The 18,499-nt window shown below is 37.1% G+C and overlaps 1 protein-coding gene across 1 annotated transcript in view; it reads left to right on the forward strand.

Moving 5' to 3' along the window:
• Positions 1 to 16,190, forward strand: part of FBXL13 (F-box and leucine rich repeat protein 13) — a 257,446-nt gene extending 241,256 nt beyond the window's left edge. The window contains 3 exon segments of the mRNA XM_025041933.1: positions 6,395 to 6,558; positions 15,895 to 15,921; positions 15,924 to 16,190. Coding sequence (XP_024897701.1) covers positions 6,395 to 6,558; positions 15,895 to 15,921; positions 15,924 to 16,074 — 342 coding nt within the window. The 3' untranslated portion in view covers positions 16,075 to 16,190.
• The last annotated feature ends 2,309 nt before the right edge of the window (positions 16,191 to 18,499 follow it).

Below are 18,499 nucleotides of genomic sequence, written 5' to 3' on the forward strand. Positions count from 1 at the left end.
CTTCCTTGTCCTTGTGTTTCTGTTTTCTTTATTTTGGTTGGTTTTTGTGGGTTTTTCCTGTGGTCCTACTTGTTTTATGTTATATACGACAGTTCTGAATCTTTGGCATGCGGTTACCATTATGAATATGTAAAGGATATATACATACAGTCTCCCATTTTCTGTGCACATGCCTTATCTCCATTCCCCTTTGTTAATTTGCATCTTTGAATCTTCCCCTTTTCAGTCATTTTTGTTAATTTGTCCCTATGTATATTGATCGTTCATTACTATCTTGCTATAGTAATTATCTTCTTATTGTTTACGCTTATAATGCTCTATTCTTAGTAAGTGTTGCACTCCTCTGATTTTATCTGTCTGCTAGTTGCCTTACTCCTAATTATGTATTTTTGTTGTTGTTGTTATTTTGTTTTAGGAGAACTGGTTCTGTTCAGTATTTACTTTAATGCAAGTCTTATATTGGAGAATTCCTTCAGTTTTTGTATGTCTGGAAAGGTCTTTATTTCTCCTTCATATTTTAGGAAAACTTAACTGGATGCATTATTCTTGGCTGGTAGTTCCTTTCATTTAATAGTTTGAATATTTGATTCCACTCCTTACTGGCTTGCAAGATTTGTGCCTAGAAGTCCAACGATAATCTAATGGGTTTTCCTCTATAAATTACCGTTTTCTTTTACCTAACTGCCCTGAGAATTCTGTCTTTGTTGTTGATTTTTGATAATTTTAATACTCTGTGTCTTGGTGAAAGCCTTTTGGGGTCAAGATAATTGGGTGTTCTGTTGACTTCTTGAATTCCAAGCTCCAGCTCATTCCTTAGATTTGGGACATTCTCATCAACGAATTGTCTGAAAATGCTTTCTAGTCCCTGCTCCATTGAATCCCTTCAATAATGCCCATTATTCTTTTGTTTGTTCTCCTGGTGGTATCAGCTAGTTCTTGTATTTCTCTTTCATTATTTTTCATTCTTCGATTTCTCTCTTCTTCCTTCTGATTTACGTCTTGATTTCTGTCTTCGCTATCACCGATCTTTTCCTCCATTTGGTCAACTCTATTTCCCAAGCTTGTTATTTCATTTTTCAACTCTTGTAGTGTGTGTGTGTGTGTGTGTGTGTGTGTGTGTGTGTGTATCTGAAATTATTGTTACAAATTATTTTTTATTTCATTGAACTTTTTCAGAAGTACCATTCTGAGTTCTCTGTCATTTAAGTTGCATATTTCTATGTCTGTAAGCTTATTTTCTGGAGATTTTTCTCTTTCTTTCTGAGATGCCTTGTCACCTTGGTTGTTCACGGCATTTAATGGACTATTTCTTCACCTGGGCATTAATGGAAATGTATTCTGCTTTTTTCCCAGAAAAAAAATAATATTTATTATGTAAAGGTGTCTCTAGCCTGTTGCAAAGAAGGTGTTTTTCTTTTGGTTTCCAGTAGGTGGCGTCTAAGCTTCTTGGATCTCTGCTTTACAAAAAGCCTTAATAATGTCTTTTTTTTTTTTCTTATAGATATTCAATCATGCTCACTACCCTTAGTCTCAGTCTCTGTGTTATGATTTTTTCAGTGCTTTTGTTCAGATTCCCCTGGGGCTCTGCACAGTGTTCCATCTCAGAGGACATGGGTGAAGGGGCCCTCTAGTTTGGGGGATGCGGGCCGTGGCTCCACCTTGAATTTTGCAACCAGAGCTGGTAATAATCAATTGTTGTTTCTCTGCCATCCCCACTTCTCTGCTTTCTACCCTGAACACTGAGCGCTGCTGTGGGCCACATGGAACTCACAGCTCTGTCAGGCAGGGCTGTTCAGGGAACCTGCCACACCTTCCACCCTCCCCCTCCTCCTGTAGGGAATTCTGGCTACAAGGGGCAGATTCTTTATTTCTCCCAATCCACCACTGGACACCCAAGATTCTGACCTGTGGTAGTTCTTATTCGCTGATTCCTCACTCAGACATGCTATGTGCAGTTTGGGTGTCTTTTGTTGAGTTTTAGATGTTCAGCTTATTGTTGTTTCAAGGGGAGAGATATGGGGATGTCTCTCACTCTGCCATGTTTCTGACTGTCAGTTGTAATTTTAATGTGGTCATGGGAGGAAGCAAGCACAGCGTTTTCCTACTGCGCCAACTTAACCACGAGCCCTGTCAATTACATCACAATAAAACTAGAGAAATAAAATAATACAATCTGCATTCCCTAACTATAATGCAATAAAGCTAGAAATTAATAGCTCCCCACCCCTAAAGAAAAGGTCTGAAGCTAGACAATGTAGTTCCTTCTCGTATGTCCCTGGCACCTTTCAAGCTGCTGCCCAGCACTGGACTTCAGAGAGAGTGAATCTCTCGGCAAGTAAGTTCTGGGCTTGGGCCTTTTAGGAGGCAATGGAACTCCAACCACCCATCATCTCACTCAGCCACAATCTCTGCTGTTTTTCACAGCCAGAAGTCATGGGGAATATCTTCTTGGCACCGGAGCCCCGGGCTGGGGAGCCTGATGTGGGGCTAGTGCTTCTTGCTCCTCAGAGGGGCCTCTGCAGATGAGATTTCCTTCCTGATTTTTAACTGCCACACGTGGGGGTGGGACCAGTCCATTCTATGTGTCCACCCCTTATAACAGCAGAGATAGCTTAGCATCCTAAGCCAACAGTAGAGATAGCTGGGACATAATTTTTATTTACACCATAGTCTTCAAACTTGGCAGCATTGTGTACCTCTGGAGCTGGGTTTACAGGGTGGCTAAAATAAGGAAGATGGATTAAAAATTCTTGCGAAGTAAATAGATCTCTAGATCTCCCCTACTCTACATCTCTGGGCAAATTCCCCTCCCTACCATTACCAGAAGATTGGGTATTTATTTCCTAGAGCCAGATTACTCAAACTTGGCATTTTTGATCTTTTGAATGAGATAATTCTCTGTAGTAGCTGGTGGTTCTATGCACTGTAGGATGTTTAATACCATCATTACCCTTTACCCACTGTATGTCGGTAGCTCCCAGGCTCCTAAACCTCCAGTCATGGCAATAATAAATGTCTCTAGACATTGCTAAATGCCCTCTGGGGGAATGCAAAATCATTCTACTATCTTCTCTGCAGATAGTAAAACTGAGGGTTGCTGAGCTGGGAGACATCATGTATAACTGAGAACTTGGGTACAAAAGTGAAAACAGAATTTAAGTGACTAAATGCTGAATGCAGAGACCCTCAAGCACCTTTTTAACACAGCATTCAGAATTTGGCTGTCAGATGTCTCCCTCCAGGCAGGAGACTGGAAGATTCTTTTCTGGGGACTCTGACTAGCTCAAGATGAAAGACTGAAAAATATTGACCTCTGGGGTTTTCCCAACAAATAACTCATTAAGACCATCGAAGCTTAAAATAGAGAAGGCCCACATCATGCACTCAGACCTCCACCATCAATCATGAGCAGTCAGTTAAGAATTATCAGACATAAGAGACAAGCCCCTAAAGTGGAAGATAAAGATCAAAACAAACTGACAGGAAAAACTTGGTAGAAGCAAAAATTGCAGAGGGAAGAAAACTAAAAAATCTTTTGAAAAAATCCTCAGAAGTTGCAAGATTAACAACATTGTTCTCTTTTGTTGTATACACTGATGGGTTTCTCTTTACTAAAGCGTCATTTACACTCTTAAGATGCCCTGCATTCTAGCTAGCCTAAAAATATAGCTTCTCAGTTGTTTAGTTTATATGGTGAGTGGATTAAGAGTGAGATGCTAGAACCACCTAATTCCTCCATAGTTTAGGAGGAAGAGGCAGTGGTGGAAAAGATGTGGTAAATCATGACAAAATTAATCTAGAAAGTTCACAGCAAATTCTTTTTATTTAATATGTATTTGTAGAACTAGGGAAACCAGATGTCTTTCTGGCCAGCATCATCTGTTTCTAGAAGCAAGTGGGGTCAAGGAACTCAGCACCCAAACAGCACTGACCATGGACCCTCTGCAGCCTGAGCAGTCACTACTTGCAGGGTTTGTGCTTTCATTGCACACAAACATGTGGACACATGGGCAACACATGGCTCACTGTAAACTGTGCTGGCTAAAAAGCAGGCACATATGGAGACTGGGCTTTATAGTGCTCTACTAATTAAGGAGGAAAGTTGGAGAATGAGCAAAAGAAAGACTCCAATGAGAACAGAAATTGAGGTAGAGGATTTTTTTTTCTTTTTTTCCTCGAGAAACTAAGGGAACTCCTTCTATTAACTGTGCAGTGGACACTGTCCTGCAGCCTAGAAACTAAGGAGGGTGTTATACAAATATTATGAAATAAATCACCCTACATCAAATATCTAGGGTGAGAAAAAAAGGAGAATAGATTATTTCAGAATCTCAGTGTAAGGGAGAAGGGTTTAGTTTTACCATCTACGCAAATCAAATAAGTATCCTGATTCAGAAGATGTGGTGACAATAACTTGGGCTAATATGAATACTCCTTGTCCAGAAACCATAAGGCTGTGGTCCAGTCTAATATATTCCATCTATATTGCTTTTGATGAGCTAAAAACACATTAGTCTCATTCTAGACTAGATTTCCAAAAAGCCCATGAATAAATCTTGAATGGTCACCTTATCCATCTCCTGGAAGGCCAGCTCTTCCTTGTAACCAGTTCACCTCCAAGATCAGTGAGCAGTGCTGTGACCTCATTCCACCCAGCACTAAAATGGGAATAACATAATCTCTGCTCAATAGGACTGAGATTAGGATTCTGTATCTGGGAGTCAAGAATATAGCCAGTTATCTCTACTTCTAATTCTCAGCCTCTATTAGTCACAACAACCTCGCCTCAGTCATTGAATATCTTGAGCTTCTGATCCACAGAAAATGTCAGGCTCCTTTTTAGCTTCTCCAGTATCAATAAAACTTACCATTTTGAGCTCCACCTGTCCTGGACTTTTCAATTTCCTCATTTTCTTTCCTTTTTTTCCCCTATAATTCTAAGGGCGTTTTTTGTTCATTTGTTTTCAATGGAATCATATCCTCAGAGACAAACACAGTGAGGCAGGAATGTCTGAAAGCATTTTTGTAAGAATCAGTTGCAATGTTAAACCTTTGTTCTGAGCATGTTCTGGAACACAGGGCATGCTTAGACAGTGACGTGTATTTTTCCAAACTTAAAAAGTGTACATTTCAAATTGAAGGGTTTTTCTGCATAATTGTCTCAACTTTGTTAAAAACAAGAGTCAAGCCTCATGGCAAGTTTTTAGAATGTTCACACATTTACAGTAAGAGATTAAATTCAGTTGGAAAACAAATTTCTTTGGGAAAAGTAATCAGTTGATTCTGCAGTGTCTCAGTTCAGCTATAAATTCAAAAGCTAGATCCTGAGTGTGAAATAATCTTAAGTAGTGGAGTTGAATTACTTCTGCAGAACATTTGAGCAAACTTTCAAGATGTTAGAATCCTCAGCAGAATTTCACAGAGTGAGATTCATGTAGTCCCTGTAGCTTCTGCTCTTCTTTCTCCACCCTGCCTACAAAAATCTGTCTCACATACTTGTCCTTTGATAGAACCATGTTACTTCACACGCAAACCATCAGTGGTGTCCAGATCCTTTCTCTTAGCAACCTGAATCTGTCTACAGGTTAATTTTAGAGGAGATATATATATATATGAGATGGAATGTTATTCAGCCATAAAAAAATATATATATATGATGGAATGTTATTCAGCCATAAAAAATATATATATATTATGGTTTTGTAACATGTGATGTCATAAATCCCATTACTACAGCATTTCTAAGTTACTCATATTGATGTGACAGGTATTATTAAGGAAATTTTGATGAAGTTTCCCATCCATACCAGAGAACCCTAAAAAGGACAGCAAGATCACAGATTCTGTTGGAGTCACCTGAAACATACATTTTATTGTTCTGGAGACACTTAGGTCACTAACTTGAGTTATAGGCTTATCATGTGATAAGCTGATTAAAGAGAATTTGCAGGGATCCTGATTCTGTTCGTTATAGACTAAACGTTTTTGTCCCCCCAAAATGTGTGCCCTCAAAATCCATGTTGAAATCTTCATTCCCAATGTGATAGTATGAGATGAGGCTTTTAGGAAGTAGTTGTAGATTGAGGTCACAAGGGTGGAGCTCCTAAGATGAAACTAGTATCCTTATAAGAATAGGAAGAAACTAAAGCTCTCTTTGCCATGTGAGGATATAGCAAGAAGGTAGCTATCTGCAAACCAGACATTGAATCTCTGGGCACCTTGATCTTGGTCTTCTCAGCCTTGAGAACTGTGAGAAATAAATGTCTGTTGTTTATATTACCCAGTCTATGGTACTTTATTATAGCAGCCCAAACTTACTAGTATACTATTCTTCCCTGGGATAGAGTTTACCATTCATCAAAATAATCAATACTTACTTTGGCTGTGTGTTAAGATTACTGACTCAGCAATGGAGCTGTTATCGGCAAAATGCCATTACCTACACATCTTGGATGTTTCTGGTTGTATCCTGCTTACTGACCAAACGCTTGAGAATCTTCAGATAGGCTGCAAACAACTTCGGATCCTAAGGATGCAATACTGCAGACTTATTTCCAAGTAAGTATGTACCTGAATATGAAAAGCTTTGAGAATTGTTTTTTGAGAAAACAGCATATGTGACTATGACATTCATAATACATAGTGGCTATCAGAGTTAAGAAGTTACATTTTATTTTTTGCCTAATTGAAACTTTGAGCTGAACCAAGGAAAGCTCTCTTCTAAAATGGTCTCTGTGGTTTCATATACCTTTCCCAGTAGCCCTTCTACTTTAAGCACTTCTCCTTCCTTGACCTTGCAGATGTCCAAAACCTTAACTCTCCTTTTGTAGAATTATGCTAGCTCTTCCTTTCCTCATCTCTCAAAACATTTTCATTCAGTTAATCTCCTTTAGGGATTAAGAAATAATTGGATTAATCCAGCTCACAATTAAGTACAAATTATTAACAGTCATCCTAAGCCCCATCTTTCCATAAACTATTTGCTTGATAGTTGCTTTTCATTTAACTAGAGATTTCCTGCAAGATCTAGGGCTCAGAGTAAGATATTCTGACTTGATTGCTACAGGCCAAATATCTGTTTCCTTAATTCACAAAATGTTTCCATTGAAATAACAGTTGGGTAAATAAGCAATCAATGAAGGTAGAGAAGGTATAGAGTGTCTACCCTGTGAGATTTTATTTTATTAAATTTATTGGTATGACACTAGTTAATAAAATTATATAGGTTTAAAGTGTACAATGCAATATGTATATTGCATTCTGTGTTCACTACCCAAGGTTAAATTTCCTTCTGTCACCATATATTAGATCTCCCCTTACCTTTATCTATCTTCCCCGTCTCTCCTTCCTTCTGATAACCACTAAACTGTTGTCTGTGACCATGAATCTGTTTCTTTGTCTTGTTCATTTATTGCTTTCAGTTTTATATTCCACATATGAGTGAAATCATATAGTTCTTGATTTTTTCCATCGATTTATTTTGCTTAGCCTAATTTTGTCAAGATACATCCATGTTGTCACAAATGGCAGTATTTCATCTTTCTTATGGCTGAGTAATATTCCACTGTATACATGTACCACATCTTCTTTTCCAATCATCTATCAGAGGATACTTCAGTTGTTGCTATGTCTTAGCCATCATGAATAATGCTGCAATGAACATCGGGGTGCATATGTCTTTACGAATAAATTTTTCAAAATTTTCAGGTATATATCCAGAAAAGGGGTTGCTGAGTCATATGATAATTCTATCCTTAATTTTGGGGGGAACCTTCATACCGTTTTCCATAGTAACTGTACCAATTTATATTCCCACCAACAGTGTATGAGGGTTCTTTTTTCTCTACAACTTCTCCAACACTTGTTATTACTTGTTTTGTTGAGGATAGCCATTCTAACAGGTGTAAGGTGGTATCTCATTATAGTTTTGACTTGCATTTCCCTAACAGTCAGTGAAGTTCAGCATTTTTCATATATCTGTTGGTTATTTACATGTCTTCTTGAGAGAAGTATCTATTCGGGTCCTCTGCCTATTTTTTAAAATTATTTTTATTATTTTTTTTTTAATTTCAATTTTAATCAATTTTATTGAGATATAACTTACAATAAAATGTAGACATTTAAAATATACAGATCAGGAGAGATGTAAGAAACATGATGGAGTGAGAGACGTGCCCAGATCTCTCCTCTTGAAACAACAAGCTGAACTTCTAAAACTCAACAAAAAACACCCAAACTGCACACCAGCACTCTGAGCATGGGATCTGCACATAAGAGCTACCACAAGTCAGAACCCCAGGAGTCAGGCAATTGACTAGGAAAAACAAAGGAGCCACATCTTGCAGCCAGAGCTCCCTGTAGAGAGAGGAGGATGGGAGAAGGTGCAGCAAGTTCCCTGAGCAGCCCTGTGTGGGAGAGCTATGAGCTCCACTCTGACGGCAACAGTGCCCAGGTATCAGGTCAGAAAGCAGAGAAGTGGGGACGGTAGAGAAGTAGAAAGGCAGAGAAACAACAGTTGATTTTACAAGCCGCGGTTGCAAAATGAGGCTGATCTGCAGCCCGCATCCCCAACCCAGAGGACCTTCCCCCCATATCTTCATAGACCGAACACCACAGAACCCCAGGGGAATCTGAACAAATGCTAACGAAACTGTCACTAACACTGAAAGAAAATGAGACTGAAGGTAGCGAGCGTGATTAAAAATCTACAAGGAAAAAAAAGGCATTATTAAGGCTTTTTATAAAGCAGGGATCCAAGAGGCTTAGACGCCACCTACTGGAAACCTTCTTTGCAACAGGCTAGAGACACCTTTACATAATAAATTTTTTTTTTTCTGGAAAAAAAGCAGAATACATTTCCATTAATGCCCAGGTGAAGAAATAGTCCATTAAATGCCGTGAACAACCAAGGTGACAAGGCATCTCAGAAAGAAAGAGAAAAATCTCCAGAAAATAAGCTTACAGACATAGAAATATGCAACTTAAATGACAGAGAACTCAGAATGGTACTTCTGAAAAAACTCAGGTAGATATAAAACAATTCATATCAACAATTTCAGGAATTGGAAAAACAACTAGATGAGCAGAATGAGTACTTTAGCAAGGAGAATGAAACCCTCAAAAGGAACCAAATAGAACTTCTGGAGATGAAGAAAACACTGCAATTTTTGAAAAATGAAATAGCAAGCTTGGGAAATAGAGTTGACCAAATTGAAAAAGGATAGGTGATATCAAAGACAGAAATCTAGAAATAAATCAGAAGGAAGAAGAGAGAAATCGAAGAATGAAAAATAATGAAAGAGAAATACAAGAAATAGCTGATACCACCAGGAGAGGAAACATAAGAATAATGGGCATTATTGAAGGGATTCAATGGAGCAGGGACTAGAAAGTATTTTCAGACAATTCGTTGAAGAGAATGTCTCAAATCTAAGGAATGAGTTGGAGCTTGAAATTCAGGTGGTCAGCAGAACACCCAATTATCTCAACCGAACCAGAGGCAAAGCCCACAAAGGCCAACCAAAATAACGAAAACAAACCTTTACATATTCATAATGGTTACCACATGCAAAAGATTTAGAACTGAAATATATAACATAAAACAAGAAGAACCAGAGGCAAAGCCCACAAAGGCCAACCAAAATAACGAAAACAAACCTTTACATATTCATAATGGTTACCACATGCAAAAGATTTAGAACTGAAATATATAACATAAAACAAGAAGAACCAGAGGCAAAGCCCACAAAGGCCAACCAAAATAACGAAAACAAACCTTTACATATTCATAATGGTTACCACATGCAAAAGATTTAGAACTGAAATATATAACATAAAACAAGAAGAACCAGAGGCAAAGCCCACAAAGGCCAACCAAAATAACGAAAACAAACCTTTACATATTCATAATGGTTACCACATGCAAAAGATTTAGAACTGAAATATATAACATAAAACAAGAAGAACCAGAGGCAAAGCCCACAAAGGCCAACCAAAATAACGAAAACAAACCTTTACATATTCATAATGGTTACCACATGCAAAAGATTTAGAACTGAAATATATAACATAAAACAAGAAGAACCAGAGGCAAAGCCCACAAAGGCCAACCAAAATAACGAAAACAAACCTTTACATATTCATAATGGTTACCACATGCAAAAGATTTAGAACTGAAATATATAACATAAAACAAGAAGAACCAGAGGCAAAGCCCACAAAGGCCAACCAAAATAACGAAAACAAAAACACAAGGACAAGAAAGTAATGGAAACAATGAGCTACCAGAAAGCAAAAGATAAAATGGCTATAAGACCTCATATTTCAACAATCTCCCTAAATATAAATGTACTGAACTCACAAATAAAAAAGCATAGAGTTGCAGATTGGATCAAAAAACAAAACCCAACCATTTGCTTCTTCCAGAAGACACATCTCAGTTCCAAGGACAAATACAGACTCAAAGTAAAAGGGTGGAAAATGATATTCCAAGCAAATGGCATTCAGAGAAAAGTGGGAATAGTGATACTATTTCATCTGATAATATCAGATGAAATAGATTTCAAAATAAAAAAAGATAAAGAAAGCTACTGAGGGACAGACACTTCATAATGATAAAGGGAATCATGCACCAAGAAGACATAACACTTAACATCTATGGTCCCAATCAGGGAGCCCTGAAATATGTAAAGCAATTTCTAATAGAACTAAAAGGAGAAACAGACCAAAACACTATCGTAGTAGGGGACCTAAATATCCCACTGTCGGATATGGACAGATCATCCAAACAGAAAATCAATAAGGAAATAACATTCTTAAATGACACATAAGACCAATTGGACGTAATTGACATATACAGAGCCTTCCATCCCAAAACAGCTGCTTATACATTCTTCTCTAGTGCACATGGAATATTCTCAAGGACTGACCACATACTGGGACAGAGAGACAGCCTCAACAAATATAAGAGGGTTGAAATCATACCAACCATATTCTCTGATCATAATACTCTGAAGCTAGAATCAATTGCAAAAAGAAATCAGGAAGAACCACAAATACATGGAAATTAAACAGCATACTACTGAAGAATAACTAGGTCAGAGAAGAAATAAAGAGATCAAGAGATACATAGAAACAAATGATAATAATAGTACAACATATCAAATCTTTTAGGACACGGCAAAAGCAGTCATAAGAGGAAAGTTCATATCATTACAGACTGATCTCCAAAAACAAGAATGAGCCCAAATAAATAACCTAATGCTTCATCTTAAAAACTAGAAAAGGAAGAACAAATGAAGCCTAAAGTCAGCAGAAGGAAAGAAATAATCAAAATTATAGCAGAAATAACTATTACTTTGCTACTCTTTTGCCTTCAGATTAGTGATTCTCAAGCCTTTTTAAAGCTCTAACATTCCAGAGATTTGATCAAGAAGGGGAGGCATGTGCTCTGTTGTGCTCAATTTACTGATGCATAAATAAGAGAGGCTGCTGATTGTGAGCAGTCTCTGGTTTTGGCTCCAACATGCACGCCACCCCCATTTTGGCCTATTCAAGAAACTAGAAGGACATGTGAGTGAGGGCAAGTAATATTATTAGAGATAACCTTGAATGGACTTTAATTTACAAAAAACAAAATCACTAACAAACTTCAGTATGTCATTACTATTAACCATCTTATGTGATATACTGCAGTACTGTTTGTGTTATACTATGTTTGAAAATCACTGTTTTATATGATCCAAAGAAACCTCTCTCACTGAGTCAAATAAGTAATGATGATTAACCAAAACAGACTAGTTCAATTCCGAAATTATCTCATATAAAGTTTTGGAGTCACTTAGGCCAAGCCAGAGAGGAAGGTAGTCAAAAGATACCATGTGAACTCTAAGAAACTCATAACACATGTTGATTCCTAAATATACATTTTCATTTCCTAGAGCACCAAGGAGAGAAGGTGATGAGAGAGAGAAGGAGGCAGGAAAGAAGAGAGAAAGGGAGGGAGAAAGCTAGTTGTTTCTGGCAGGAGTATTAGTTTCTACATTTTCAAGTTTCCTAATACTTTTCAAAAGTGCATGTGTGCAAACACACAGCTACACAGGATGGTGTGAAAAAGAACTCAGAGAAAGTTGCCAGCAGTATCATCATGCTGGTCTTTTCTCTTGTCCAGGTCTTAGGAGTCTGCCCATGAGTGGATGTCAAATGTCCTAGTAAGGTGGTAAAGACAGGTAGTTCATGGGCTAAGGATTTTCTGAAGGGCGGAGGAGAAGTGGACTAGGGAAGTCTACACTAGCACTCAAATTCTAAAAATAATCTCAGATTTCTCCAGGGCAGTTTCAAATTTTCAGTTTTTCCCCAGGATCACTCTTGCTGTGAAAGTGCGTAGGACTAAAACAGGCCCTAGAGACACTACACTGGAGGAAGCCTTAATCTCCTGGCATTTGGCACAGGGGTGGTGGAGGCGGTAGGGAGGAGGGTGTTTAGAAGGGCCTGAGGCCTAATCCTTTGCTATTCAGTCTCTAAGCATGACCTCCAATGGTCAGGGGACCCTGCGATGTTTAATTTAATCACTGAAGCGGACTCTGGTGGAATGGAGAGCAGCGCTTACCAATAAGAGCTAAGGTAAGAGAGGCACAGAGCCAAGAAATAAGCCAATTTAAGAAATGTGTGTCTCACTGGGTACTTCATCCATGGCTGGGACTCAATATGCAGCTCATTTTGTTTCTGTCCCATCAAACTGAATTTAGTGTAGTCTTCCCATTTATTTCCTATTTTCTTATCTATATTGAGAAGTCAAAATCCCCGATCTTATTTTCTTAAATTCTCAATATTTGCTAATTGTTTTAAATCACAGTTACCATCTAATTTACCCTAGCTTGTAGTTGACTGAGGAACTGTATGACTCAATTTCTGTTCCCAAACTTAGCATTGAGTACTTAACCTCTTATCAGTTATCTAGAATTCTTTAAAACTGTTGCTAAAACGGTTGCTCTTCCTAGGCCAAAAGTTACATATAATTTGTTCAACTACTTACAAATCTTTTACTCCCCAAACATGTCCTTTTCCTATAGGTCAAGACCATTGTTCCCTCTAACTGCAGTAGTGTTATTATCATCAGTGGCATTGAATCATTACCAACAACTATGAATTATAGTTGTGTCTAGAGCTCTGCTCTTTGGGAGGCAGGAGGCAGGAGGGCGTTGAAAATAGAAACTAAGAATGCCTCTTCAAAACCAACAAACTAGAGGAAGATGAGAGAACTAAAGGACTTTCTTTCTTGGTATAAGCTGCTGAAATGTCTTGTTTTGGCTGTTATGGCTAGGTTTCAAGGAAATACACAGGAATGTAAGATATCCTTAAATAACTTACTGCCTTCTTAAGCAAAAGGAAAATAATAAAGCTTAAAATAATAAACAATGCTATGAAGCTATGTATTGGAAAGAAATTAATTCTACGATCAACTTCCTATTAAAGTTTAGAGGAGGAAGGAATTGGATTTGGGTCTTTACATTCTTGTGGATTGGTTTGGAGTTTTGAAAAACATATAAAGTTTAGACAGGCAGATGTAAGGTTAAGGGTAACAATGGAGCTCTGTTGCCTAGAATAGTGTTTTACCCATTTGAAACTTATGGTGCCAATGTTTTATGCTTCAGATTCCCCCAACATTTGGTATTATGTTGTGGTATAGGTCCTCAAAGGAAAACAGTCTCATAGAAAACACCTTCAAAGACATGGCAATCTCAACTCTACAGAACTGAAGAGAAAAATCTTCAGAAGAATAAAATGGGAAAGCTATAAGACTATAATTTTTGCATAAATATGTCCTACGCAGAGGGCATATAAAGATTATATAAGAAGTTTAAAACATAGAACTACACTTAAATTAGTATAACAATCTATTTTACTCAAATTGTTCCTTAAACTTGTATTAAGTTTTATGTGCAAATATATAAGCCAAAAAGCAATGTGGTAAGTGACAGAATAAGCAATACGTTGGTTGTCTCTCTGTTGAGTTTGGTTACAATTTTAATACTTTTAAGATTTGATTCAAGTAAAACAACATTTTAAACAACTGATGTATCTTAGCCTTTTCCAATTTCATTGCCCTACTTGAATCCATATAGCCATTGAGCACAAATTTAACTCCATATGCTTGGAGTTAATCAATGACTGTTTCCAGACTTTTGCAATTAATAACTCAATGTGATATATGGAAATAGTGGGCAAAGTAGCTCCTTTATGGACAAATATTACCCATTTATGATCCTACAGAAGCTGCCAATTACTACTTTCCTTTTTAGTACTTACTAGTCTCAAGATTCAAACCAACTTTCTAGAAAAACCCTTCCATCCTCAAACTGGCATTGTTTTCAAGTTAGATACTCCATTTTTCTGATGCTGCAATACTGTGATTTATAAGAAATATATATTTGTTCATTCAAATGACCAATATATAATTTTCGCATATAGTCTTCCTATACGGCTCCTGGCTCACAGCTCACAAAACTCTTGGAATTTCCTGAGTGATAAGAATAAAGGGAGTGTTTCTTATAATATGTGGTCTCTTGTCCTTCATTCCTGAAATTGGTTCAGGGCCATAAAGATTAAATAGGTGTCTTATTATTCATAAAGAGGCCATATCCAACACAACTGGGTTTGATAATAAGGTGACTTTTGGAAGGAACTTAAGGATAGGGGCTGGTTGCCAGGGGAACCAACCATGAAGAAATGGGTGGAACTTTTAGTCCCATCCTGATTTCCAGGGAGGGAAGAGGGGCTAGAGGTTGAATCAAGCCAATGATCTAATCCATAGTGCCCATGTAATGAAGTCTCCATAAAAACCTAGGGGGACAGGGTTGGTGAACATGTGGCGATTTGGAGAGACAGACGCACCCTTTCTGCATACCTTGTCCTATGCATCTTTTACATTTGGTTGTTCCTGAATTATATACTTTTATAATAAACTAGTGATCCAGTAAAGTTTCTGAGTTTCTGTGAACAGCTCTAGCAAATTAATAAAACTTAATAAGGGGGGTGTTGGAACTTCTGCTCTATACAACCAGTTGGTCAGAAGCCACTGACAACTTGGACTTGTGATTGGCATCTCAAGTGGAGGGTGGTCTGGTGGGACTGAGCCCTTAACCTGTGAAATCTGATGCTGTCTCCAGGTAGACAGTATCAGAATTGAGTTGAACTGCAGGAAACCCTGCGGGTGTCTGAAAATTGCCTGGTGTTATGTGGGGACTCCCCCTGTCCCACAAACACACACACACCCATTGAAATTGGGGTCTAGAACAACTTTTACATGACTTTTTTGCTTTCTTCCTTCTAAGAAAGATGGCATTTTTAATCTTTTGGTCATGGACACTTTTGAGAATTTGATGAAAATCACAAAATTTCTCTGAGAAAAAGGTATATTAGATACAAAACTGCATGAATTTTCAGGGAGTTTGTGAACCTCCCTGAAATTCATCCACATATCTGTGGACTTTGGATTAAGAGCTCCTGCTCTGGTGCACAGTCAGCCTTCACAGGTTGGCTGGTAAGAGTCCTCCCTTATCAGAGAAACTGGAAATGCCAGGCAGAGGGCTCACTCGAGCACTACAGAGTGTGCTCAGTATTCCTACTCTATGGCTGTGCAGTTGCCTTACCCACTCACCGTGTCTGCTAATCTCTGAACTGGCTGAACTAGGGAACTACTGAGCTATTTGAGCTTTGGGATTCTGAATATTAGCACAATTACGCATACTATCCCTCAGTAAAGCAAGAGAGCTGTGAAAACTGAATTAAACTCCTGAGGGTGAATTCTTTAACTCCAACTTTGATCTAGCTTGAAAATTCTGCTCAAGTGATTACTCTAGTGCAACTAGCTAATGCTAATTACTGTTATTACAGGGAAGCAGCTATGAAAATGTCATCTATAAAAAGGAATACAGCCCTAATGACCCTCCACTTTGGTTTGGCTATGACTGCAAAGGAAAGCCTCTTCTAGAGCAACAGGATACAACACAACTTAAAGGTTCAGAATTGTCAGTGAAAGAGTCAACATACAGTAATGAACAGGAAGCAGTATGACCTTCAGCATCAAGCAGGAAGAACAAAAAATCTAGAACTTGGCAACGTCATTTAACCAAGTAGTTTTCATTAGCTAGATCTCAACAGTATAAACGAGCAGCAAATCGTCTCTTGATTCTTACTCCAACTACAAATGTTTCTAAATACATTAGTTCTAATAATCATGATTTTAAAAAAAGCCAAATCATGTACTACTACTATGTAAATTTTCCATTTTTTACCTTAACCAAACCAATAGTTTTAATGAGATTATCAAATCCGAGGTTACAGTTTATGAAATAACCCTGAGAGATGTGACATTCTTGACAAGGAATTTAGAAGCTTCTTTATAGAAAACAAAAGCACACATGGCCATATAAGTCAGAGTAAGAGTATGAGCCGTGATTTTAAGGATCTGTGAAGCTTTATCACAAAGGACACAAACATACATTTTTAAAGAAAACAAGGCTTTCTTGTGATTTTTATATACTTAGCAACAAGAGAAATAAATGCCAATTGACCCTCGACTCATCTCAACATCTGACTTAACAGTCAAGGGCAAATTAAATAGAAACAGGAACTATCTGTGAATAGAAAGGACATCCCTGCAACATCACAAAAAGATCTCTTTTTAATCAAATTAGCACCATGGAATTTTTAAACTATAGTATGCAAAAAAAGATGCTCTCCCAATTTAATGCTAGGAGATATGGGTTATTAACTGCATATCTACAAATTAATTTTTAATAAGCTTTCATGTGTAAATTTTTACTATTCTGGTAAAAGATAACTCTCTTTAGATTTTAATAGAATTCAAATGATCACATGCCAGTGTGTCATTATTTGATACATGAAATACTACTGTTGAGAGTCCAGAAGAAAGCAAACTGCTCTGACCACCACAAAGAAGCTGTGTCGGTAATGTTAGATCAGTTTTTTAACCTTTCTACTTCCTGTTATCTTTTAAATGGGGTTAATCAACTGTCTTTTTGTACCCTATAAATTTGAAGTAAGTATAAAATTTAAGGTAAAGATACTAAAATTACTTTGCTAAGTTTTAATAAGGCTCTACAGGTATTATTAAAGGGTACTCTTTAAAGCTAAATGCTTTTAAGAATTCTCCCTTTCTTAAGTTGATTTTGAGTTTTTGTAATAAGGTAGTATCACTTAGCTGTGGAATGGTTTCTGACAGTGGAAAACAGGGGAATTAGTTGAGTAGGAAGTTTTAAGACCTGAGCCAAGAGACTTACGAGGACTATTCTAAGAGAGTGATTTTTACCTAAATTTGGAAATTTCTGGCAGCTGCATAAAAGTTGACTTCTGACCCCTAACTGTCTCAAGCACACAACTGGAGAAACCTATAAAAGAGGCAATTGCTTTCTAAAGTAATAACACCTGCATGGGGAAGACTGGGGCAAGGAGAAACACACTGTTATGTTCTCTAGAAACCGGAGTGTTAAACCGTCAAAGCTTGCTTCAAAACTTTTTGAGTAAAATCCTCTTTTGAAACAAGAACAGGAGACACATTTGTTCTTTATGGGAAGACAAATTTTATAGCTATGGAAATGAAAGAAAATGAGTACGTCTTAGAAACAGTGGGCTATGAAAAAGAGATTAAGAAATAGAGTGACTAAGTGGCAAAATCTTCAAGTTCTCAGTACAAAGTACTAAAGGTATCCAAAATATTTCTTAGGTCTTCAGCTCTTAAGCATTTGACATATATATGAGTCTGTGTTCAAGACAGCAAAATACGGCAGCTTTACTTTTCTGTTTGGACTTGATTACGGTATCCATAATATGTACAATCCCTTTAATAACTTTAAATACAGTTGACTGCTGTTATGCTCATGACCTTTCTGGTTGTTGTTGACTAATTTCATAAACATTATTTTTAGTCATGAAAATGTTTATATAATTTCATGAGTGAAAAAAAATCATAAAAAGTGCCTCACTGCCTGTTTCCTTTACTTAATAATTTAACACACATATCGCAACCACATCACACATGCTATAATGTGTGAGTATCACCGAAACCTGTACAAATTTTGATTTCATTAAGGGTAAAGTAAAGGGAGACTTTGGAATATCACCCAAAGCTGACTTTTTGTTTCCAAAATAAGAAGTTAAAAACAGACGACTCTAAAGAAAAAAAATATTAACAAAAAGAGACTACTATAACAATATTTGGAAATCAGTGTTTAAGAATTAATGTATACTAATCATAAAAAATATAAAACCTAATATTTCTTTTCAGTGTTGTATAAATATTCCAGGATTATATAAGTAAGGTTTAAAAGAGAATTCATAAAATAACTTTATACAGTACACCATTATAAAAGTGAAAATCCATCTTTATACATCAGGTTATAAAATAGCTAAAATGTTTCTCCCCCACTAATGAGTTATGTCTTAAATTATGCAAAAAAAAGAATCAGTAGAAATTACA

This window comes from Pteropus alecto, unplaced genomic scaffold, assembly GCF_000325575.1.
Source record: "Pteropus alecto unplaced genomic scaffold, ASM32557v1 scaffold109, whole genome shotgun sequence".
NCBI classification, from domain to species: Eukaryota; Metazoa; Chordata; class Mammalia; order Chiroptera; family Pteropodidae; genus Pteropus; species Pteropus alecto.